Raw genomic sequence first — 23,603 nt, 5'->3', positions numbered from 1 at the left:
CCAGTGTTCAAAAAACAAAATTCTACAGAGTAAATTGAAAGATCTTATTGGCTTTATTTATTGATTGACGAATTGGGCAGTATCCAGTCTAGTAGACAGAAAAAAGCTCTGAGGAGCTGTACAAAAGGGAGACTTCTATAGGTAAAAGGGAGCAGGAACAAGGACAAATAATAGACTAAATGTGGGTTGGTTTTTGTAGGGTTGCTTTCCTTTAGGGGACTGCAGGGGTATATTAGGCAGATGGCCTAACTAATGCTGATCAAGTGATTCCTGATTGCCTGGTTTAAGATTTCATTTCTGGGAGGCCTGAAACTCTAATTGAGTTAAGTCTCAGTTTATTGATGCAGGGCTTGGCATAAGTGACTTCACTTTGGACATGTTGTATTGACTGTCTGATGGGTGGACAGAAATATGGATGAGCGGATGGATGAATGAGTGAATGATGGATGGACAGATGGAGGCCTCAATATTGGTAGTCAGGGCAGTAGATTTGGGGAATGTTATTAGAGCTGAGATAAGAACTAACATATCGTTCGGCTCTCTCCCTCTCTTTTTTTTTCCCTTCCCCTCCCCCGTGGTCTTCTGTTAAGTTTCTCAGGATCCACATCAGAGTGAAAACATATGGTTGATGGGGGGTTGGAGGGAGGGGAGGGTGAGTGATGGGACTGAGGAGGGCACCTGTTGGGGTGAGCACTGGGTGTTGTATGGAAACCAATTTGACAATAAATTTCATATTAAAACCAAAAGAACTTATTTATCATATTTATTGGGCCACTTCAGTTGTTTAATTACATATGTGCCTGGTTCCTGTAGAGTTTGAGGCTGCAACCCAAACCATACTTTGATTTTTGGAGTATGGGAGGCCAAATGGATGTGAATTCATCCTAAGGAGAAAAATCTAAAACGCACACAGCCTTTATTCATGAAGATACTCTCTGCAGGATTATTTACAACGAGAAAAAATTGGAAACAATTTAAATGTCTTACAATAGAGTTTAGTAAGTTATGATGCATCAACCCAATGGAGTATCATCATTAAAATGCTAATAACAAAGACCAGAGAGATATATTTATAGAACGTATTATGTGAAAAATGCGGAAGGTTAAAGTCGGCATGTGTTACATTTCTAACTTAATAAAGATATGGTTTTCAGACCAATCCTAAGAGGGAGTACATAAATATGAAAACAGCTATGTTTCAGCAATGGAAATATTGCTCTATTTCTCCTTTTTCCAAACTGTCGTAAGTGTTTTTCTGTCATTTATGAAGATCACAGCGACAGAAGGTAACAGGGGGGGAATAGACACATTGATGGGAAACTTGGAACAAAGGAGATATGGGAAGAAAATGGGAATAATTTGAGATGAAGAAGTGAAATTTGCCATAGGGGGAAGAAGGTGACTCGGTTCCTGCTGTATCACCCATGATGAATTTCCCTTGTGGCATCTATCACCTATGCATCTACTTTTGCATGAATCTCTCTCTGTGATTCTCAAAGTTCTAGTAATTATGTGTGTTGGCTGTGTGTGTGTGTGTGTGTGTGTGTGTGTGTGGTACGAGAACACGATGTTTGAAATAGCTTTAATGAGGTATAATTGATATAAGGAGAGGGAGGGTCCGATTGTACAAATTCACCTTTGGCCAGCAACGAGGGATAATTGAACCGCTTCTAAGACAAGCGGGTTACTGGGAGCCTTAAGAGGATCCCTTACAAGGGTGTCTCATACAACGAATTACCAACAAGACTTCGCAGTTGCTTCCCAAACTAGTGATATTTCATTATAACGAGCACATGGCAATTAATCACATCTGCAGGTTGTAGGCTCTGGATGATCAGCAGGTGAGAAGACCTCTGAATTCAGTCAGGAAAGGAGCAAAGCGGGTTTTTTTCCGACCTCAGGAATCACACGTATGCCTCCTTCCTAGAAACGCGGGAGGCAGTGTTGACTTGGATCTGTATCTGGGGACAGAACTGAGAAATGACCGGACTTGGAGGTGAAGAGAGATCAAGGGAGCAAGGAGGGAAATGCAGTTTCAGGACAGACTCAGGACACCCTGAAGGACGGCCCTTGGCTTTGGATTCTCCAGTCTCTCTTCCTCAACCAACAACACAAGACTTGTCCACAGTGAGTGACTGGTAACTGCGGGGACAGAACAGAAGTATGTATTTTGAAGGGCTTACCTTTGTGGAGACTTTGCTGTTAAGTCTGGGGGAGGGGGGTGGCCTTGGCCCAAAGACAGGATTCAGCCCACGTGCTCCCACTGACGAGCGGGGTGCAGTTGGGGAAATCCTTTCAACACCCACTTTCCATACCTGTGGTGACTATCGTTGCTGCCTGGCGTTAAAATGATGGCGATGCCGGGGCGCCTGGGTGGCTCAGTCGGTTAAGCGTCCGACTTCGGCTCAGGTCATGATCTCACGGTCCGTGGGTTCGGGCCCCGCGTCGGGCTCTGTGCTGACAGTTCAGAGCCTAGAGCCTGTTTCAGATTCTGTGTCTCCCTCTTTCTCTGACCCTCCCCTGTTCATGCTCTCTCTCTCTGTCTCAAAAATAAATAAAATGTAAAAAAAAAAAAAAAAAAAAAAAAATGATGGCGATGCCTCCCTTCACTTGGCGGGTCGCTGTGGGGAGTAAATATGATCGCGACTTGAAGGGGCTTCGAAAAGGCTCTACAGATGCTGTATCAAGTCATGCTCTGTCCGTAACGGTCATCGCGCTCACACTCTGGGTCATTATTAACCCGGCTGATGTGACGGGTTCCTTTCACCCTGCCGCTACAGATTCGCCAATTTCCTCTTCCCCTTTGATCCAGATGTTTTCGGGCAAGTTTACTTTGAATTTGGAGAAAGGAAAAGGCTTGTTCCTGTCTAGACTCCATTTGGCAGAGAGTTTATCGTTAAACATACAGAGGGCATGACTAACACGGGAAAATTGTAGCACTTGAGGCCCCGTGTAAGTAAAGGGCTATCGGATAATAGAATATTGATTAGATAATTTGCTTCAGAGTCATTAGTTTCCACACATAACTGAGCCACTTCTGAAACTTCACATCCCTCAAACCATGAGTCTCCAGCGGCTAAACCCAGAGCTCCCACCCCACCCCACACACTTGAGTAGAAAAGGTATTTTCCAAAGTGTCCAGGGTATTAAATGCAAAATCAATTCCATATGGATCCAATTCCTTCATTTGGCCAACGACGTGGCCTTGAATATTTCACTGACCTTTAGGTGGTCCGCCTTTTACCTGTAGGTTTTAACTTTTTTTCTCCATCTAGCACCCAGCATCTGGCTCTTTTGAGCCTAGAAGACTTAACTGCCACCATCCCTTACGATTTTTTTTTTCCTAATAATGCTTAGCCCAGTTTTATAGAATGTCACTAAGTTTTTTGCATTGCTGACATTTTCTGCAAAATTCTTTTCAGTTTTCATTTTGCTGCCAAAATGTCAACATGCAAATATCCTATGAATTTGCCAAGTTGTATCTGTATGGACACACACACACACACACACACACACACAAATGGATGACAAAAACTGGAATAAGCAATGATTAATGATACCAAATACGTTACTTGTTCTTTCTGCACAGGATTCAGTCTATGCTCACCCTTCACAGTTCAATTTGCTACCAGATCTCAAAACAATGCTCTGATTTTTTTTTTTTAAATAAATAAACAGGAGGGGAGCCTGAGTGGCTCAGTCAGTTAAGCATCTGACTTCAGCTCAGGTCATGATCTCACCTTTCATGAGTTCGAGCCCCATGTCAGGCTCTGTGCTGACAGCTCGGAGCCTGGAGCCTGCTTCGGATTCTGTCTCCCTCTCTCTCTGCTCCTCCCTCGCTCACACTCTCTCAAAAATGAATAAACATTAAAAAAATAAATAAGGGGGGGCACCTGGGTGGCGCAGTCGGTTAAGCGTCCGACTTCAGCCAGGTCACGATCTCGCGGTCCGGGAGTTTGAGCCCCGCGTCGGGCTCTGGGCTGATGGCTCGGAGCCTGGAGCCTGTTTCCGATTCTGTGTCTCCCTCTCTCTCTGCCCCTCCCCCATTCATGCTCTGTCTCTCTCTGTCCCAAAAATAAATAAACGTTGAAAATAAATAAATAAATAAATAAATAAATAAATAAATAAATAAGGGACACCAAGGTGACTCAGTCGGTTAAGTGTCCAACTTCAACTCAGGTCATGATCTCACGGTTTGTGGGTTGGACCCCACATTGGGCTCTGTGCTGACAACTCAGATCCTGGAGCCTGCTTCAGATTCTGTGTCTCCCTCTCTCTCTGCCCCTTCCCCGCCCATGCTCTGTCTCTGTCTCTCTCTCTCTCAAAAGTAAATAAACGTTAAAAAAAAATTAAGCAAGTGAACAAACAGGAGTACAGCAGTACAGAGAAAGATATTTTCCTTACCCAAACCCTATGATGCATAGTATTTTCATAAACTTGGTCTCATCTTCACTCACAGAAGGCAATATTTAGCATTTACAGGGCGAATTTATAATATAGTCTTATTTAGTACATCTATGAAACAGGCTTTCACTGTTCAGATTTGGAGAAAATTGGAGAAGCCCGCCCCAGGGTCTCCAGTGATTTAGTGGACTCTTAGTTCTCGATTTTTCTGGGGAAGCCAACTAAGTCATAGGACTTAAAAGAACAGCACTTGCCAAAGTTCAAATGAGAGTCAGCTTTTTCTTTATGCAGAAACTGGCTTTGAGCTGTCACAGGGAACTTGTAAACACAGAGCCAGGGAAATCTTACACTTTTTGAAATTGGAAAGCCCTGAAAAGCTTCCTATTGAATTGTATTCCACTGCCTTTAGAAAAGTAAAATTTTATCAATGAATTATTTGTAAGTATGGAATAACCTTTTTGAAAATAGAACGTTGCTTTCATTCTACATATAGAATCGGAACGAACAGTAGCTGTTCACTGGCATAAGTTTAAACTGAACTTCCTGGTACATTATTGCGCTGAGGTTTGGCTCTGGAATGCCTCACTGATAAATACCTTTACCATGCATCTAAGGGTTAAGGGTGAGAAAAGATGTTCTTTTTTTTTTTTTCTTTTCATACATTAATAATATCTGAAGTAGGGGCAGGGAAGGTTGGTAGGGAGGTGCTTGAACAATAGCTCCGCAATGGTTGTGTAATAACTACATCCCGAATACACCATGGGGGAAATGAAGTTATGTCATGCGCAGCGATCTAGATATATAGTTCCTGGAAATAGTGGAATATAATAAGCATGAAAGTATGTACTCCTACAAGATATTTGTGGGATAATTTTGTCGTAATTTATCTTGCTTCAGATAAACAAGTAGAAGTCATAGTGAATATGTTTTGAATTGTAATGTATCCTTTGGCATCCATGAATTAGAGCTACTGCCCGGGCTCCAAAACCAAACGAAAACCGAATTCCATTTGAGTTGTTCCTGAGCAAGATCAAGTTATTGAGTTGGTAGTTATTAAACTGCTAATTCTCTGAGAGGGCTCAAGAATTTTAAAAAGCCACTAAAGGGTTTTGGAAAAAAGGGTCCCGAGGCACTACCAAAAGGGCAAGTCTTGACCCTTGGAGGAGGGCTATTACCATGGACGTTGGGGGGAGGGGGAGGGGTTGATTCCTTTTGGAGGGTGAAACTCTAACACGCAAGCCTACTTCTTTGATTTTTCCCACCCTTCCTCTACTTGCTTTTCCCTGGATTAGAGTCTGAGGTGAGGAGAAGTGACATCACATCCATCCATCCTATCCATCCTGGAGGGATACTGCGCGGGGACTAGAGGTCGAGGCTGGAAGGTGATAGACAGGTGGGGTCACTTTCTTCATATATATCCCAAGGAAGTCACCCGCAGGCTTTACACTTTCCTTCCAACCAAAAGCCTTTTGGGAGCCGGCTTGTCACTGCAGGATTCAAATGTCCACAGAAGGGGGTCAACCATGCCATCTAAATCCACTTCAAACAGGTCAAAGACGAGCTAAAGCTTCCTGAAACCTACAGGTTATTAGTCACCTGTTAGTGTCCCATTACACACATATTTTGCAATAAAGGCAAGCCCTGAATTAACTCTTGTGCTGGCTCCTATGCATCACGGATGATATTTTTAACTGGTGGTGGTTAAATATCTAAGAAATCAGAGATGGTAAGTCCAGTTTCCACTCTACTGGAATTCATCGTATTAACCCGGGCGTGCCAGTCAAATCAATGTCCATCCCAGGTTCGCGGCACACTATCACCTTTGGTCCTTGCGGCCATCCCTCTGTTTTATTTATAGTATTCATGCATTGTGAACTTAATTTCCCGTGATAGGATGATTGTCTTCTAATTTAGTTTTCTACCGGCCTCAGTTTTCTTCTTTATGAAATAAAGAAGTTAGATTCTCTGATAGCCAAGATCTCTTTCAACCCTGATGCTTTACCAATGAGATTAAGGCCTGAAATGCGTTTGGCTCAGTGCCTGGCATATTACTAGTCCTTAATAAATGGTAGTTATTGCTACCATTCATTATCATCATTACGCTTGACAGATTTTCCCTGCCGATTCTGAATCCGATATGCTGGAAAAGTGATTAGAATCTCCACAAATTTGGTGACTCTTCTACTGGGCAGTGAAATTCCTAGTGGCATGTCTTTCCTTCTTGGTCAGCTCCAAACTGTCCATTGCCAATTTGTTATTGATTCACAGAATCTCAGGTTAGAAGAGCCATTAACGGTCAATTTTCAGCGAAGGAGGTAGCAGAGGGAGAAATGAGGTGTCTCCTAAGGCAAACTCTTCCCAGAATAATTCTCGTTTGCAGAGTTTCAAGATGAATCCTTTTCAGAGTTCTTTTTCACCTCTCCTACTAAACTGCCTGGATTTCTATTCACTGCCTTTCACTGAAATTTTCTTTTAAAGCTGTGAGGGACCTTGGCAGAAAGGCCAAAGACTAGTGGGGCCTCATTATCAAGTAATATGTTGCTTAAGTATCAGGCAGAGTAAAACTTAAAACTGCCCGATTTCCTGCCATATGGCATGTTCTAGAGGAAGAGTCAAGGGTCAAATTTGCAGGGCTACTCTTTGCATACAAAAAGGAAGTATTTGTGCAAGTCTTGGACTGAGCTCCTTTTCCAGTGTTAGTGAAGGCTTTGCCCTAGCCACTGCAATTCTATCAGTTTCTTGTTCCTTTGGCTTCGGAGGCATTGACAGGAGCTGACTGTGGGAACCAACAGGGCTCACTTAAGGTCGTGAAAGAAGATGTTTTTTTGCTGCAGCCACTGGTCTTTATCTGGAAGCTTCATGGTGGCCAACTGGCTCTAATCAAGGAGGCTAATGAGTCCATGAAGGCAGATCCCAAAGCCGGAAGCAGGATGTGCCTTTGCATCAAGGGTAGAGGACGTTCCTCCTGTATCAGTGACGTTCAAGAGTCACGCTCCTGATAAGTGAACTGGAAGGAACCGCAAATGTGACGGACAAGATGAATGCATCCACATTCGTGTGTTGAATTTGACAGATGGATGGAGTCCCAGATCTTTTTCATTTTTTTTTTTTAACAGAGCTAGGGTTTTCCCTTCTAAACACATATGCATCCAAACGAAAGAATGTACTCTTTGAGGAAGCTAAAAATGCTGGCCCAGGGATTGGGTTACACAGCAGAAAAGTGGTTTGCCCGTTTCCTACCTCATTTTCCAATTCTCTCTCTTGTTCACCGCAGTGAATGCTGTGTGCCTGTGTCAAGCGGGGCATGCTCGTGGAAGACAAGAGTGTTAGTTGGAAAGAAAACGGGAAAGACACCGTGGAGGAAACATGTCGAGGGGGTAGTGTCACCACTCTTAGGAAACCACCTTCAGGCTCAGAAGACCAGGTACAGTGATGTCCCTTCATTTCATTCACAAGTTGAAGCCCAGAGGCAAGGTGGCTTTCAAAGAGAAGCATTTTGTGCTGTCTTTGCAGTCCTAAACAACAATGGCCCCAGAATCCCAGAGAAAACCACAGGCCATGCTTCCGACCTGACTCATAAAGTACCTTGTGCAGCCCTCACAGTAGCCACCCTCCCGCGGATCATCCCCAGACAGGCTCTCCCTACCGTCTGACAGCTAATGCCCCCAGTTCTGAGGGGAGGAAAGACCCTTCAGATGTATATTGAGATTTGGATTTTGACGGACCTCTTCCCCTCCCATCTGAAACCCATCAGCTTCTGGAAGAATAAGCCAACGTCCTGTGGATAGAAGCAGGTGGCCCGTGTGGCAGTTAACGGTCATCTAATAGATTGTAAGATTTCTGGACTGTGCACTGGGGACGGAGGAAGTGATGGGAGCAAAGGGACTGGTCAGTAACAAGACTGTACTGAAACTCTAAAGCCCACGCCTAGTGCTTATGCTTTTCCACCAGCAAAGGGCAACAATAATAAACCACATTTATTCTGGAGTTATTCAGAATCTGAATTTCACCAATCCTCTGCGCCCCATTTCCTCACCCTCCTCCCCTTCAGTATCTAGCACAATGCCTGGCAAGTTCTAGGTGCTCCAGAGATGCGCCAAATCAGTCAAGTAAATAGAATAAAATGTACGTCCTTCTGCAGATGATTTAGTTCTGCTGACCTTCCACTTCTTCATCAGTGGGGGAGGGGATCATGTTATTTGGTAAGTTTGTTTTCAAGAGTAAATAACACAGCGTGCCTTATACAATGTGCCCAAAGCCGTGAAGTGACGCTGTTATGAGTTCTGAGTGTAACTTTATGAATTTTACAAACTTCAATAAATGTGTGCATCTTGAGTTTGCAGATATGGTTCAGCTGAGGGGAGAAGGGAGAAAAGTGAAGCCCTAGGCGGATAAAATAATCATTATCCAAAGCGAGAGACGTGATGGGTTAATTAACCTCAAGTCCATTTAACCAATGTTTAAGAAGAAAGATAATGGGGGGCGGGAAAGGAGAGAGAAGAGGGACAGGTGGGAGGTAGGGGGGAAAGGAACTACTTTTCAGGCCAGTTGAGCGTTTCCATAAACGATATATTTTCTTTTCACAAGAAGTCGTCCTGTGCCGCCAAAAGAGGCAGGAAGGTTGTTCAGCAGAAACGGGGTTAATCCAAGCTCACTCCTGCCCGCTGCAGTCACGGCGCTGGAGACAGTAATGAAGCCGGCTCAGGCACATATTTCACCCGAACTTCCTCTGTGGTCCTTTTTATATTGAAGTCTCTCCCTGTTACAAGGCCGCGCTTGAAAAAGTTGGAAAACTTTTCCCTTGGTGGAGAGGAAAGCGGCGCTCATCAGACCCAATGGAACGAATGAATGAAGTTATTCCCTTGGCCCGAACGTCTTCATCCACTTTCCTACCAAACACTCCTAGGAACATCTCTCCCCAGCCCCGCGACTGGAATTTTACTCTCCCGTGGCGTTGCCTCCTCTCAGATGCACAGATTTCGAAAGTCAGCCCCTTGAGCCGCAGCGGTTGGCTTTTTGCAGGAGTCGATGCGCCCTGCGGTCCTGCGTGGTGGCTTCTCCCGGCAGCAGCGGTGTGTAAAATAAACCGTTGCCGAAAAGCATGAAGAATTAACGAAGTGAAAATCTCGGGTTATTTGTTCGGCAGTTGACACGCAAGTGACCTTCCTCCTAAATGAGCGAGTGAGTCGTTTAAGGAGGTTCAGAGCGGGGATGAATGAATCTACGAGGCTCTGGACTCTCACCACCGTGTCCATCTCGATCTCTTCCGTCCTCCGGGAGGGGGGCGGTGAACGGACTCAAATCCGAGGAGGAAAGGGAGAGAAGGGGGTCAGGCCGCGACGCCGGGAGCTCTCCTCCCAGCCCTTTGGAAAGACTGGCTTTCGCTGCCCTGGACCCTGAGAGGTTACAGCCCGGAGAACCGGGCGGCGCTAGGACCTGGTTGGCGCCTGGCCGCGGCCGCTCTCCGGCGGGCGGAGGAGCGAGAGGAGGAGGGGGCTGTGGGAGAGGAGGGGTGTTAGGGGGGCGGCGGGAGTCATTTATGCAGAGCAGGCGCTGCTGCCATTGCCACTCGCACTCCCCGCGCGCCGCTCGGAGCCGGAGGGAGCGCAGGGAGCGAGCTAGCGAGCGCTCGGAGCCCGGGCCAGCAGAGGGGGCGCCCGGCCGCTGCCTGCACCGCCGCCTCCGCCGCGTTCCGGGGCCCGGGGAGGAGCGAAGGCTAGTCGGAGAGTCGGGAGCCGAGCCGGCGAGACCCAACTGCAGGAGGGCGCCCGCCCCGCTCAGCCGCCTCCTGCGCCGGAGCCGGGGAGCCCCCGCCGATCGCCCCGCGGGCCGGAGGGCACGGCGCGCAGGTCCCCGCAGCCCCAGGGATGGTCTAGGAGCCGGCGCCAGGCTCGCCGTTTGCTCCCCGCCGGGGCTCGCCGCCTCCTGCGGATCGCCCAGGGCTGCGCGCCGCGGCGGCCGGGGGCTGCGCGCCGGGGCGGCCCAGGCCGGAGAAGTTAGTTGTGCGCGCCGCTCGTGCGCGGAGTCAGCGAGCGAGCGAGGGAGGCAGCGAGGCGCCGGGGCCATGGGCTGGGGGAGCCGCTGCTGCTGCCCGGGACGCCTGGACCTGCTGTGCGTGCTGGCGCTGCTCGGGGGCTGCCTGCTCCCCGTGTGCCGGACGCGCGTCTACACCAACCACTGGGCAGTCAAAATCGCCGGCGGCTTCCCGGAGGCCAACCGCATCGCCAGCAAGTACGGATTCATCAACATGGGACAGGTAACGACGGGCTGGCCCAGTCCTTGGCCCTGAAGCTGCCGGGGCCGGGGGAGCCCCCAGCGACCCCGCGCTTCTTGCCCCCTCCTTGTCACCCCCTCCCCCCTCTTCCAGATGTGCTCTTGCAGCTGTTGCCCTAACTCTTGAGCGATTTTCTCTCTCTCTTTCATACGCACACACACACTCTCTCTCCCCAAAGTTACCGGGGTTGGTTTTGTTTACTTGTGGGTTTTGTTTTGTTCCTTCTTCTTCTTCTCCTTCTTCTTCTGGCCACGAGGGACAGGTAGGGTGTCCAGAGTGTGCATACCCCCGTGGTGGTTTCAGACCCGACCGGGTCTTTTGACATGGAAAGTCAGGGAGCACTGGTAGATTGAGCTCTTTTGGGGGGTGAGGGGAGTGAGCACACTCCTTGCGGTTTCTGAGAGCCAGGGCAAGAAGGAGGCGAGGAAGGGAGAGCCTTTCCTGCTCAGACCTGAATTTAGCCCAGAAAGTAGTTTGCCCCTTGGGTGGGGGGGAGAGGACCGCTGGGCGCTGGAGGAGCAGGAGGCGCGGGGACTGGAGCTGGAAGGGAGGAGGAAGAGGGAGGCGGAGGAAGGGAAGAGAGGGCCGGACCCGGCGTGAGCGCAGATCTGGGGAGAGACCTCTCGCTCTCCTCGCCTCTCTCGTGGGATCCGCGTGGGGGCTCCCGGAGCGGGGTCGGAAAAGGGGGTGGGAAACTTCCGACACCCGCCGGCGGGGTTCTGCTCTGGGAGAACTGCAGGTCTCCCCGCGGAGAGGGACGTGCGGCGGCGACGTGGGGCGAAGAGTTGGACAGGCAGACGGGCGCGGGGTTCTTACGGGGTGCCTCTCCCGGGCTGAGGGCAGAGCTGCCCGGCTGGGGAACAATGAATTGAATGGTGTTATGCGGCTGATTGGAAGCGCAACAGATTTGGAGGCACTTCCGAGCTGACCGGTCTTGGCTTCCTCGCTCTCATTCCTGCTAGAAATGGAGTGGCGAGGGCAGTGTACGCGGGTTCCAGAAAGTGACCCGATCATTCTCCGCCCCCCCCCCCGCCCGCCCCGCCCCAGTACTCACACCCCATTCACTCACTTCTCTAGGCCTGGCTGGAGAAGGGGGCTCTGGCCAGAGACCCTGCTGGGGGTGGGAGGCGAGGGTGATGGGCCACCTTTGCTGTAGACCGGCTTTTGGGACTGCTCCGGATGCACGTGTCCTGCCAGCGCGAGGGGAAAGGAGGCTGGCAGGAGGCTGGCGCAGCGGGGCCAAGAGAACAGCACAGACGGTTTCTGATGTTGTGCTGCTCGTCCGGGAACGGGAGCCCTGGGGCGCAGGGACCCTCAGCTGCCTGGGCGATGCGGCACTGACTGAAGAGGCAGCTCTGCGATCACCGCATCTGGAAGGAGATAGGGAGCGCTGGGTGGGGGGGGGCGGGGGGGGGTCAGGGGAGCAGGAGCGTGAGGTCTTGGGCTCTGTGGGTACAGAGGGAAGACGCGTTCCGGGGAAGTCAGTCCTGTGGAGGACTGAAACCAGGGCAAGGGGCAAGGTCTGAGTCTCCCCCCACCACGCCCCCCTGCGCATACTCGCGCGCGCGCGCCCCCGTCCCCCACCCCCCTACCCCAACACCACCGTACGTATCCAACACCGCCCCCCCTCCGCCCTCCGGAAGGAAGGAAGGGAAGAAGCCAGCCAGACTTTGTTCCCCAGCGCCTGTCATCTTCAGGAGAATTCCATTCTAATGGCTTGTTAGGATTCTACTAGCTTCTTGTTTCATTGGAAGAACACAGTCTCCTCTTTTTTCCATGAGCTTCAAGTTGGGTGCTGCATGTGACCCTGGAATGTAACTGGGAACGCTTGTCAATGAAAGTAGCCTTGTTACCTACCATTCTTTCCAGAAATGCGTCTCTCAGGTTCGCTAACATGGAGCATCTCCTACATAGGATACCTACTTAGGAAATAAGGTCTTGAATATAGATTTCTTTGGTAATCTGCAAAACGGTCATTTTGGGTGGATACGCCTCCACATTCAGCAAATTGGAAAACCAGGACTCTGGAGAAGTTGATGCGCACAGGATCCCCGAGCTAGACGGTGGCAAAACTGTGATTCAGACCTAGGACTGTCTGGCCCAGGCCTACCCTGCATGAATTCGCCTGGTAGGGTATCCCTCCCCATAGGAGGAACAAAGTAACACCCCCAATCCCCTGAATTCTGATTTAGTGGCTCAGTAGACTGGAAGCAAACCTTTAGTATTAACTCACAGATACTTAGTTCAAACAGACCTGGACTTCTTGACTCTGAGAAGCTTCAGGACTTGGAAGAAATACCTGTTTCTTTTCTTTTTATGTTTATTTTAAAAAATATATATTTTTTTAATTTTTACTTTTGAGAGGGAGAGGGAGAGAGCAATGAGTGGGGGAGGGGCAGAGGGAGAGGAAGACACAGAATCCAAAGTAGGTTCCGGGCTCTGAGCTGTCAGCCCAAAGCCCGCCACCGGGCTCGAACCCACGAACTATGAGATTGTGACCTGAGCTGAAATCGGACGCTTAACCCACTGAGCCACCCAGGTGCCCCAGAAATACCTGTTTCTTAATGAACTCATTAAACAGAACTTAGATATTGCATAGCCTGGCAGAGGAAGGGAGGGGATTTTTGTCACCGAAAGAACCCCCTTTGAACAAGCATTGCTGTGTCCTGTAACTTCACAGGATTGTGTTTACAGAGGGCTTTCGAAGGGAGATCTGTGGCTTTTCATTTGTAAAATACGCAGAAAACTACAAACACGCATGACACCCAACACAATTTATTGTGGTTTTTACAATGCCTGTGAAGACATTAAGTGCTTTCAAAGGTTACAGGGGACCCCTTGAACTGATGCCATAACCAGTGGAAAAAGGTCAGCTGGTCTCGCTGTGTAAAGGGTTCCCTCTGTAGATCAAAGGGGGGTAACCCTATGCTAAGTGTTGGGGGCGCTAAATTGAGTTACACAGACAATATCATTGCACTGTAAGGGCCAAATGTATTTCTTATTCACCCTTTACTGCTCTGACCTTTTAACACTTTAGCCATCCTTTTGTTATTCTTTCTTTCCCTAAATAAACCAGTTGTGGTTCCACTGAGCAGTAACTAATTTGCAAATGTCTCTGGAATGTTCTCATGTTTTTTACCCCAGTTGGGTTCGGGGTCCCACCTCATGGGTCACAAATTGGAACCCAGGCCTATTATTGTTTCTGAAGTCATGTAATATCTCGGTGGTCTTTCTGACATCTTTGGGATGATATTTTAGGCAGATATTTTAGGTGGTGAATCTTCACCACCGGCGAGGTGCAATCGTGACTACTCGCAACTTCAGCGTAATGTTTTATACCGCATCTTAGCACTGGGAAGTCACCCGAGGTAAAATTTCCGGCCTGGGGATTTCTGCGGAAGGGAATAGGTGTGCCTCTTGTGCTCATGAAAAATAGGATGTGCAGAGTTAATGCAAGAGCAAGCAAGCAAACAGGCATCGAGGACACGCTTGGCTTCCTGGAAGGGAAGAATAATGAGGCTTTTCTTGCTTTTGGTTATAGAGAGAGCATTATGTTTCGGTAGGTTTTCCACCTCATGTTAGTGTTTGTGAATGGTCATGCCTTGAAAATCTGCAGTGATGCCTTAATTAGCAGGAGCAGATGTTGTCATGTTGGCGTATGTCCTGTTTTGCTTGGTATTCGTGTCGCCGTAGAATGCCCTGTCTTCCCCCTGAAAGCCTCTCCCAGGATCAGGTGTCCCCTGACTGTTGGCCTCACACCTGTGGCAAGGAGGCCTTGGTCCTGCCTCTGAATTGGGCGACGTGACCGATGGAGCTAACAGTGTAGTTAGTGGTGAGAGGGTAGCAGTGACAGCAAGGAATCAAGACGCGGCATCACGTTAATCGTGAACCTTTGTTTGGACTAACCCTGCAAACCAGGGAGATTAATTTCTGGTCATCTGAACTCAGGGAGAAGGTCCCCGGTGAAGGCTGTTGGCAGCGTGCGAGAGCTGTATTTATCCTTCTGCGAATTGCATATAATCCTTGATCCCAAGCCGAGATTACCAGTGACAGAAAGCGCTCCTCAAACCATGTCACTTATCTCGAGCCCGATTCCGGAAGGATAAAGCCAGATGCAAGCAATACCGGGGAAATATTCTACCTGGAGTTCTCACTGAAAGCAGTATATATATATATATATATATGTGTGTGTGTGTGTGTGTGTGTGTGTGTGTGTGTGTGTGTGTGTGTGTCTCGGAAACTCCAGATGTCACTTACAAGGTCTTTGAAAGCTGGAAAGTCGGTGAACTTAATGGAGCCCCTGTTCCTTCATCTGTAAAATGATAAATCTCTAGATAATAGGCTGAGTTGACTGTGCATTGCTCAGCACATAGTTAGGCTTGCAGCGAAAGGTTGGTTGGGTCTGACTCTGAAATAAGTGAGATTCAAACTTTTATTTGGATAGGGAGAAAGGAAGACATTTTGTAAATGGGAGATACAAGATGTGAAGATCAGGAAAATACATTTTTAACGGCCGAGTAAAAAAGAGCTAAATCCGAGCTTTGTAGACAGGGAAAATGGTTTTCCATTTCAACGAACCATGTAAAACACCTTAAAAATAGTTGCTGTTGGGCTCTAAACAATTCTGGCTGATTTCCCGTGGCAATGCCTTCCTCCCTGGTCGATCCTGGTTGTAGCCCATTAAATATTATAGGATAAGCCTGCCGGAGAGATGGAAGACGGGGAGGGAAACTATCTGAAGACCGGTTATTTTGTAAAGCCTCTTACCTTGGTACATTATGTTGGATCGCATCTGAATTCGTGTTTTAATTCTGAATGCAGTTTGCGCGAAGAGAGTTAGAAGCCGCGTTTCCCAGAGATCTTTGGCACGAGGAACTTTTGTTCAGAGATCTGCCAAAGGTCTCCCCCCCCCCCACTACCCCACTGCTGATCAGTTCTGATCTTCGGGCAACGTGGGGTGATCGAAATGGTGATGAGCGGTGGAGAGTGGGTTCTGGGTGTGAGTGGATGGCATTGCAAATACTGCTGGGTTGAATGGGACTGTGCTCCCCTAAGTTGCATTTTTAGGCATGTTGTAAACCGCAAAATAAGTTGGTGTGGGGGTCCACCTGGCCTCGCACAGGGCAGCTCTTCACGCCCAAGAACCTCAGCCCTGACCTCTGCTAGCGGCTTTCACATGCTCCGTTCTCATGAGCAGGAGAACCTTTACTGGAAAAAACGATTCAGAGAGCTTGGCCTGATCACGGTGGACCTGTTGCATTAACCTCATAGGCAAGGAATGGCTTGTATGTGGCCGTTGGGATTTTCGGGGTCTGTTTGAAATGAAAAACTGCATTTTTGTGCACCCGAAGGCAGCTGAATTTGCCTTATCGCTGTCTCTCATGAGCTTATATCCAGAGGTCCTAACCTTAAAGGTCAGCCAGAGAAGCAGGGTAGAGTGCTGGGAAAATGGCCAGCGATGTCTGACTCCTTGGTGAAGGGAGGGAGTCCTGACCCAGAAACATCCCCGGGGCAGGGAGGGGTATTTGTGTTGTCCGTTCCAGTTAAGTGAAACAGCGTCTGCGTCTGCGTTTTCCCCAAGGCCGAAGTGTCTCCAGGCAGTGCTGTGCCTTGGGACTTTATCACTTGGCGAACTCAGTTTGGATTCAATGACAGGGAAGGCTTTGGCTTCCTGGATGGGGAAAAACAAATGCTTACAGACCTTCATGCATGCTAGAAGATATGTATGCGCATATATGTACACGTGCACAGACACATGTGTGTATCTGTTAATTTTTACTTTCATCAAAGTTAAATTGCACGTAATTTACAGTGAAATTACTCATGCAGTATTCTTGCGAGTTCCAACAGATGAGATCTCTACATCTAAAGGTAGCAAGAAAGGACAATCAATGCCAATAAACTCTTCAGTGTGGGTTAATCCCTGCAGGAAAATGGGACCAGAAAGAAAACCAGAGTAGGAGTCGGCAGCTTGGAGCAAAACTCCGGGGTTTTTTCTTTCATTAACCAACTCGGCCCTCATGGCCTCCTTTTTCAAAGAGAGGACCCTGATATGTGCTCCAGCCACCTTGCGGGGTTGCTGTGAAATCAAGTGCCTGATGATGAACACGAATACATCAATAAAATAAGGCATGGGAAGCATTGCATGATCTACAGGGGCTCCAAGGAGATTCAAAGGCTGCTCAAAGGAAAATAAGAGAATGCTATGGTTAACGAAGGTTTCTGTAGTGGAGTCACTGGTGATTTTCTAGATTCTTGTGCTTGCCCCTGGAGATCTAGTGGGGGCGGAAGGAGTCCGTGTTGCTCCTGATCCCCCCCCCCCCGCCCCCCCACTTTAGAGGACAGTGATAGCTAGACTGAGAGCCATGGACAGAGGCATAGAGCTGGGGCAATGGACTAGAAAATCACCCAGCTAGGGTTCCCCACCCCTGGGTTGGACAGCTTGGTTTATAAGGCATCTACAATGTGGAGATTGCAAGATTCGTTAAAGAGTCAAGATTCCGTCTTTTTTTTTTATCGAAGTGTTATTCACATGCAATGTTCTCGTAGTTTCAGAGGTACAACATATTGATGCAACAATTCTCTACGCTCCTCGGTGGTCGCCCTGCGAGGTGTAGTCACTCTCTGTCACCCTACAACGTTATTAGAAGATTACAGACTCTTCCCGACCCTATCCTTTTACGTTTGATTCAGATGCGAGCACGTGTAGGGAATAGCGGGAAATAAAACGGAAATGTAGGGATACAGATGGGACCGTTCTCGGTGCAAGTGTTGGAAACCCAAACTCCTACTGCTTGAGTAAAACTCGTAGGCAATCCGATAAGGAAGCGGGGACTCTGTTGGTGTAAACAGGTCCACGTGCCTTTGCGTGCGGTTCCGAACACAGAGGCCGAACCCTCTGTGCGCACTGGCCCTGCCTGGCGTGTACTTTCTTCACGGCAAAACCTACCCTGCCTGACCCAAACTGACATTAGTTGGGACATCGGTTCTTTTGTTTGGTTGCGGAACTGCGTTGATGAGTTTGATGATGAGGATGCTGTCCTGGGTGCGGGTAGAGGGTGTAGAGACCGCATTGCTCTCTGTGCCCTGCTGTACTCTTCTCATCCGAAGGGTTCTGGATTCTGAAATGCATCCAGATCCAAGCGTCTTTAAAACGTGATTGTGAGTCTGCCCAGCTGCCAATCCGGAGTACTGCTCATGTCTGGTATTTCTACTTTTCCCTGTGTCAGTAGCTTCATCCTCACACAGACCCTTTCCCCCAGGCAGCAAAGCTCAGTCGATTCTTAGTACCTCCTTTACCTGCTGATGAGATGAACCCCTGAAAAAGAACCCCAGTTCTTCCCGGTGGGGTTATGTCTCTACTCATAGGCCAGTGACTTTGTCCACGGGGACAGTAGTCTGTTGGTGAGTCACCCTGGGTCACTTGGTCTCCCTTGAAGTAACGATGTTGACCACTGATGGGCAACCCACCAAAACAGGAGAGGGACAGTTCTCCAAGGGAAGAAAGGATGCTGTTTCTAGAAGAAGATGTGGGACAAGAAGACTTGCTGCTAAGATCAGGTTATGTAAGGCCTTACATGCGTCGGTGAGGGGGTTTCCACCTTATCACGTAGGATAAAAAATGATACTGAATTCCCCTGAGAAGAGGTAACAACCTACCGATTCAACAAACAGGAGACCCTACCATGTAATATGGAAGACGTTTTCTGCTTTCAAGGAGGTAGGACATTTTCCCTCATAGCTGTCATTCAGCAGGGCAAGTACTAACGGGGTCACTGGCAACCCAGTACGGTTCACTTGTGCCCGGGAGGGATCTGCTGGTATCCGTGTGCACAAGGAACCGGGGGAGGCAGAGAGGCTATCGTGTTGGTAAAGGTGCCTGGAAATGAATCAGAAGCAGATTTGGATTCTTGTCGAGGTGGATTCAATATGGCTTGATAACTCAATGGATGTGGGGGAGGAGGAGGAGGAGGAGGAGGAGGGAGAGGGTGAAGGTAACTATAAAGTTTATCACCACGGGACCGGGAGCATGGGGGACCCGTGTACGGAACTGGGGCCTTCTGCGGGAGCATCTTGAGAACAAAGGGATAGGTTCAGCCTCAGTGTTGTGGGGAGACAGAAGGGCAGGCAGGTAGGAGTGTCCAGTATGCAGAAGAGATTCAGGACAGGAAAGAAGCGAAGACGGGCACTCATCCACCTCCACGTAACTGAAGTTGGGGAAGGTGCATAGGATAGGTAAGGGGTGCAGCATGAAGAGGGCTGGCGGGGGCTGAGGCTAGAGCCTTAGGGGAATGTCTCCACTTAGGGCTTAAGGGCTAAAGGGAGCATTGAAGGCTCAGGGCGACACCAAAGGTAGAGCCTGGAAGTCACGAAGACGGGTGTGCCCCTTTACAGGATGTGCACTAGTGAAAAGAGCTGTGGGGAGAATCTAGCCTGTTAGAACTGGAACGTGGCTTAAAGACTTGGTGGTGACGAGGCTCCCTGTGATCTTAGCGCCAGTGCTTGGTTGGACAGCGAGGGGAATTTAAGGATGTGGGGCGGTAGAGGAAACGAGTAGAGAAGGTTCTTATTGCACACCTGCCTACCTACCTACCTTCTTTCCCTGTCTCGTCTCATCAGTGCACCGTGGCGGGCGAGGAAGACCTAGGATCGTAGGTCTAGAACCAAGAGGGTTTCAATCCTAACACTGCTACTGCTTAGCTGGGGGACCCTAGGCGAGCATCTTAACCTCTCTGTGCCTCAGTTTCATCATGTGTTAAAAAGAGCCAATCGTATTTCCCTTACAGAATCATAAAAGTTGTTAGAATGGTGCCTGGCACCCACTACTTACTCAGTAAGTCTCTGTTATTCTATCTTATTTTGTAATTTTTAAATTGTTTTATTAAAACTTTTTTCTTTCATGTTTTGTTTTGAGAGAGAGAGAGAGAGAGCGAGCACAAGTAGGGGAGAGGCAGAGAGAGAGAGAAGGAGAGAGAATCCCAAGCAGGCTCTGCACTGCGTGGGGCTCAATCTCACGAATCCTGAGACCATGACCTGAGCCAAAATCAAGAGCTGGACCCTTAACCCACTGAGCCACCCGGGCGCCCCATATTGTTGTCATTTTTTTTTTAACCAAGTTAAGCTCAGTTTCTATATACTGTTTCATCCTGTTGTTTTCACTTAATATTTTACTGTGAGCCTTTTCCAATGTTACTAGATAATTTTAGACACATTTGGGTGACTGCAGAATTGAAGGTATCCTATACTATGTTATGATTCGTGTGACTGTGTATCATATTTTTCCAGGCATATCCCTAGGCTATGCCTTACCCTCATGAAGTATTGTGGAATATCCCCCTTTATTTTCAAACATGTGTGAGTTTGGAAGAGAAGGGATATGGTTACCCTAATTGTATGCATTTGTGTGTGTGTGTGTGCGCGCGCGTGTGTGTGTGTGTGTGTGTGTGTGTAATTGCACATCTTTCTACTAGCTGGGAGGGCAGAGCTGTCCCTCTTTCTTGCTTGTGTCCCCAGCACCTTCTGTGGCATTGGAGAAGCACAGTGTGGGATAGGAAGTGTTATGTGGAGAGAAATAGGCTTGGAAGGCAGAGAACACTGGTGCCTTGAGACTAAAGAGGAACGAAGGACGAGTGGAGGTTCAGGGGAGTCCAAGTAGTGGGGGAAGGGAAGGGAACGGATGTACGGAATAGCTCTGTCTCATATGTCACCTCAGACGCACCTGCAGAGACAGGGGACAGCTGGGCAAAATTGGCGTCCGGGTGCTCCCGTGGTTTGACACGCGTTAAGGAAATTCTGATAAGAAGCCGTAAAAAAAGATGCGATCGTGCCATTTGTGACAACACGGGCGGACCTACTAGGTATTACGCTAAATGAAATAAGTCAGCCTGAGAAAGACAAATACCATATGATTTCCTCGTGTGTGGAATTCAAAAAAAAAGTCGAATAAACAGATAAAAAAGCAGAACCAGACTTAGAAATACAGAGAACAAACTGGTGGTGGCCAGAGGGGAGGGGGTGGGGGGGGACGGGCAAAGTGGGCGAAGGGGAGTGGGAGGTCCAGGCTTCCAGTTCTGGGATGAATAAGTCGTGGGGATGAGAGGCACAGCATGAGGAGTATAGTCAGTGGTATTGTAACAGCGCTGCATGGTGACAAACGGTGGCTATGCTTGTCGTGAGCCCAGCTTAACCTCTAGACTTGTCACATCGCTACATTGGACACGTGAAACGAACGTACCATGACCTCTCAACTATACAATTAAAAAAAAAAAAAAAAGAATCGCCGATGAATGACTCTGAAAAGAATAGCCAGATAGCAAGGAGATCATTTGCTGCTGGTACTTAGTTATCGCCCCGTAAGTAGTGGTTGAATATTAATGAGTGAACAGTGAACCAATCTGTACTGTTTTGTCTTTGGTCACGAATGCCCAGAAATCTGACATTAGAACAGGACCAAACGGGGAGTTAGAATTTGCCAGGGTGAGAGAGAAGGGAAAAGATCTGTGGGAAGCGGGGGTTGGGGGTGGGGGGTGGGGAACGAATCTGATGGCTTTTGAATGCAAGGCGCAGGACCCCTGAAATGACACAGCACAGCGTCCTGTGCTTTGAGGAGGGTGGAGGGGCCAAAACAGGACTGGTGGGTCAAAGGAATGGGGAGGACTTGGGGGCCGTGCGTGCAAAATAAAAACGGAGGGGCCAGTTGGACAAGACATCCCAGAGGGTGTTTTTTGTTTGTTTGTTTGTGTGTTTGTTGTTTTGTAAGCTCCAAGTTAGAGCTCTTCTGCGGCATGCTAGGGCCCAAGGTGTGGACGCGCTGGGGAGCTGACCAGGTAGAGAGCAGGTGGGTTAGACAGTGGGTTTGACCGAGTCGACAAAGTGTGAGGCTGGGATGTCGTTTGGAATGGTTACCAGCTTGGATAAGATGAGGCTTCCGTGTAATTGTGCCAGCACACCTTCCAGGCAGGTAAACGTGAGGTGTGCCCCATACGGCCATTCTCCTTGGGTAAATTCAGGTGTTATCTCTGCTTTACACATCCGTGCGGTATTATTTGCACTCCAGGTCCTGTGTCAACTTAACAGAGAAAGACAGCCACCTGGGTCACTGCTTTCAACTCCCAATTGTGTCATCCTGTGTTTGATGTAAAAACTGTAGATTGCATTGGACGCTGAACATAGAAGAATGTAGACAGAGAATGTGAACCCAGCGATAATACTTAAGGATGATCTTTAAATGGTGTATATCTTGGTACATTTCATGTTTGCCTCCACCTTGAGTTGTCGCGTAACCCACTTCCATTATAGTGAATAATTATACCTATGAGCTATTCTCATGTCATGTATTCTGCCCTTTACATTATTTATAGAGTGTAATGAAGCTGTGTGTTCCGAACGTGTCTTTTATTTATCTTAATCCAAACTTTATTGCCCTATAGGAATAGACATACATAATTTTTCATTTTTTTAAGTTTATTTATTTGTTTATTTTGAGAGAGAGAGAGTGAGAGAGCATGAGCGGGGGAGGGGGAGGGGGGGAGAGAGAGAATCCTAAGCAGCCTCCTTGCGGTAAGCACAGGTCCTGACGCGGGGCTCGACCCCCAAAACCGTGAGATCGTGACCTGAGCTGAAATCAAGGGTCAGACGCTCAACCTACTGAGCCACCCAGGCATCTAGGAATATACACATATTTTAAAATATATGTTTAAAAAATTATGTATATTTTGCTCTCTATTTAATAGATAATACTTTTAGATTGCCCTGTGTAATATTAGATTAATCTTGTTTGCATTTGTATGTAATCTGATTGTTAATATAGGGTTAGCATCACAAAGGAAGCATTAACATTTTAATTTAATCTGTGCCTTATCTAAGAGGTTAATTCTGTCTTGGGAAAATTACAGTGTGAATACCATACCAGCATTGAAACTAGTTAAGATTTATTAAAAGCAAGTCCTTCCCTGCTGCCTTTCCCTATGTGTGTGTGTGTGTGTGTGTGTGTGTGTGTGTGTGTGTGTGTGTACACGCCGTATATATCTGTATTTGTACTAAGTACTTAAGGTCTGATATTTTTGTAATAAGTACTTAAGGTCTGGTATTTCTCTACTCTGAGAAGCTCTTACAGCTGTAAAAATATCCTAGCTCCCCCATGTCAATGTTCCCAGGCCTGTACCTTGTTTTTACTAGTGGACGTTTCTCAACCAAAATAAAACTGGGCCGCGCTCGCTAGTTTGAATGCAGTGCAGGGAGGGAGACACTTCCAGGGCCTTTAACCTCATAAGCAAATATCCATAACCGTAAGTGTAGAAGTTTACTGCATCCCGGGCTCTTCTACTTGTACGTAACTAACACATAGATTTGTTTCCTGTGTGTGTGGAACCTCATTCATCAATTTCAAAGTTTTTCAAGAGAAAACTAAATTGTAGTCCAGTTAGGATTTATTAGCAGCCCAGCTTCCAGGAAAACCTATTTTCTTTCTTTTCTTTTCTTTTCTTTTCTTTTCTTTTCTTTTCTTTTCTTTTCTTTTCTTTTCTTTTTTCTTTTCTTTTTTCTCTTCTCTTCTCTTCTCTTCTCTTCTCTTCTCTTCTCTTCTTCTCTTCTCTTCTCTTCTTTTCTTTTCTTTCTTTCCTCTCCTTTCCTTCTCTTTCCTTCCCTTTCCATTTTTCTTTTCTTTTCTTTTCTTTTTTAAACTGTGGGCCATCTTTCTATTTGGTTAGTGCTCCTCGGCCAATTTACCAAATGCTACATTCTTTGAATTGTTGTAGGATGATGTCATTGCTCAGTTGGACAACACTGAGAACCTGTGAGCAAAACTCAAGGCAGGAAACAGGTGACTTCCCTTCCCCTGTGGGGCCTGCCCTGCCGCTAATTTGCCACATACTTGGGAGCTGATCATAGGCTTTCTGTGTCTTCAAGGATTAGTTTTATACATTGC

The 23,603-nt window shown here is 47.8% G+C and overlaps 1 protein-coding gene across 1 annotated transcript in view; it reads left to right on the top strand.

Moving 5' to 3' along the window:
* The first annotated feature begins 9,935 nt into the window (after positions 1–9,935).
* Positions 9,936–23,603, top strand: part of PCSK5 (proprotein convertase subtilisin/kexin type 5) — a 471,153-nt gene continuing 457,485 nt past the window's right edge. Inside the window, exon 1 of the mRNA XM_040449255.1 lies at positions 9,936–10,660. Within this exon, the coding sequence (XP_040305189.1) occupies positions 9,944–10,660 (717 nt within the window). The 5' untranslated portion in view covers positions 9,936–9,943. The remainder of the gene's footprint in view (positions 10,661–23,603) is intronic.

Source organism: Herpailurus yagouaroundi, unplaced genomic scaffold, assembly GCF_014898765.1.
Source record: "Herpailurus yagouaroundi ecotype Mexico unplaced genomic scaffold, PumYag 199, whole genome shotgun sequence".
In the NCBI taxonomy this organism is placed as follows: domain Eukaryota; kingdom Metazoa; phylum Chordata; class Mammalia; order Carnivora; family Felidae; genus Herpailurus; species Herpailurus yagouaroundi.
The sequence above is the reverse complement of the archived record's forward strand: the minus strand, read 5'-3'. Positions and strand labels throughout refer to the sequence as shown.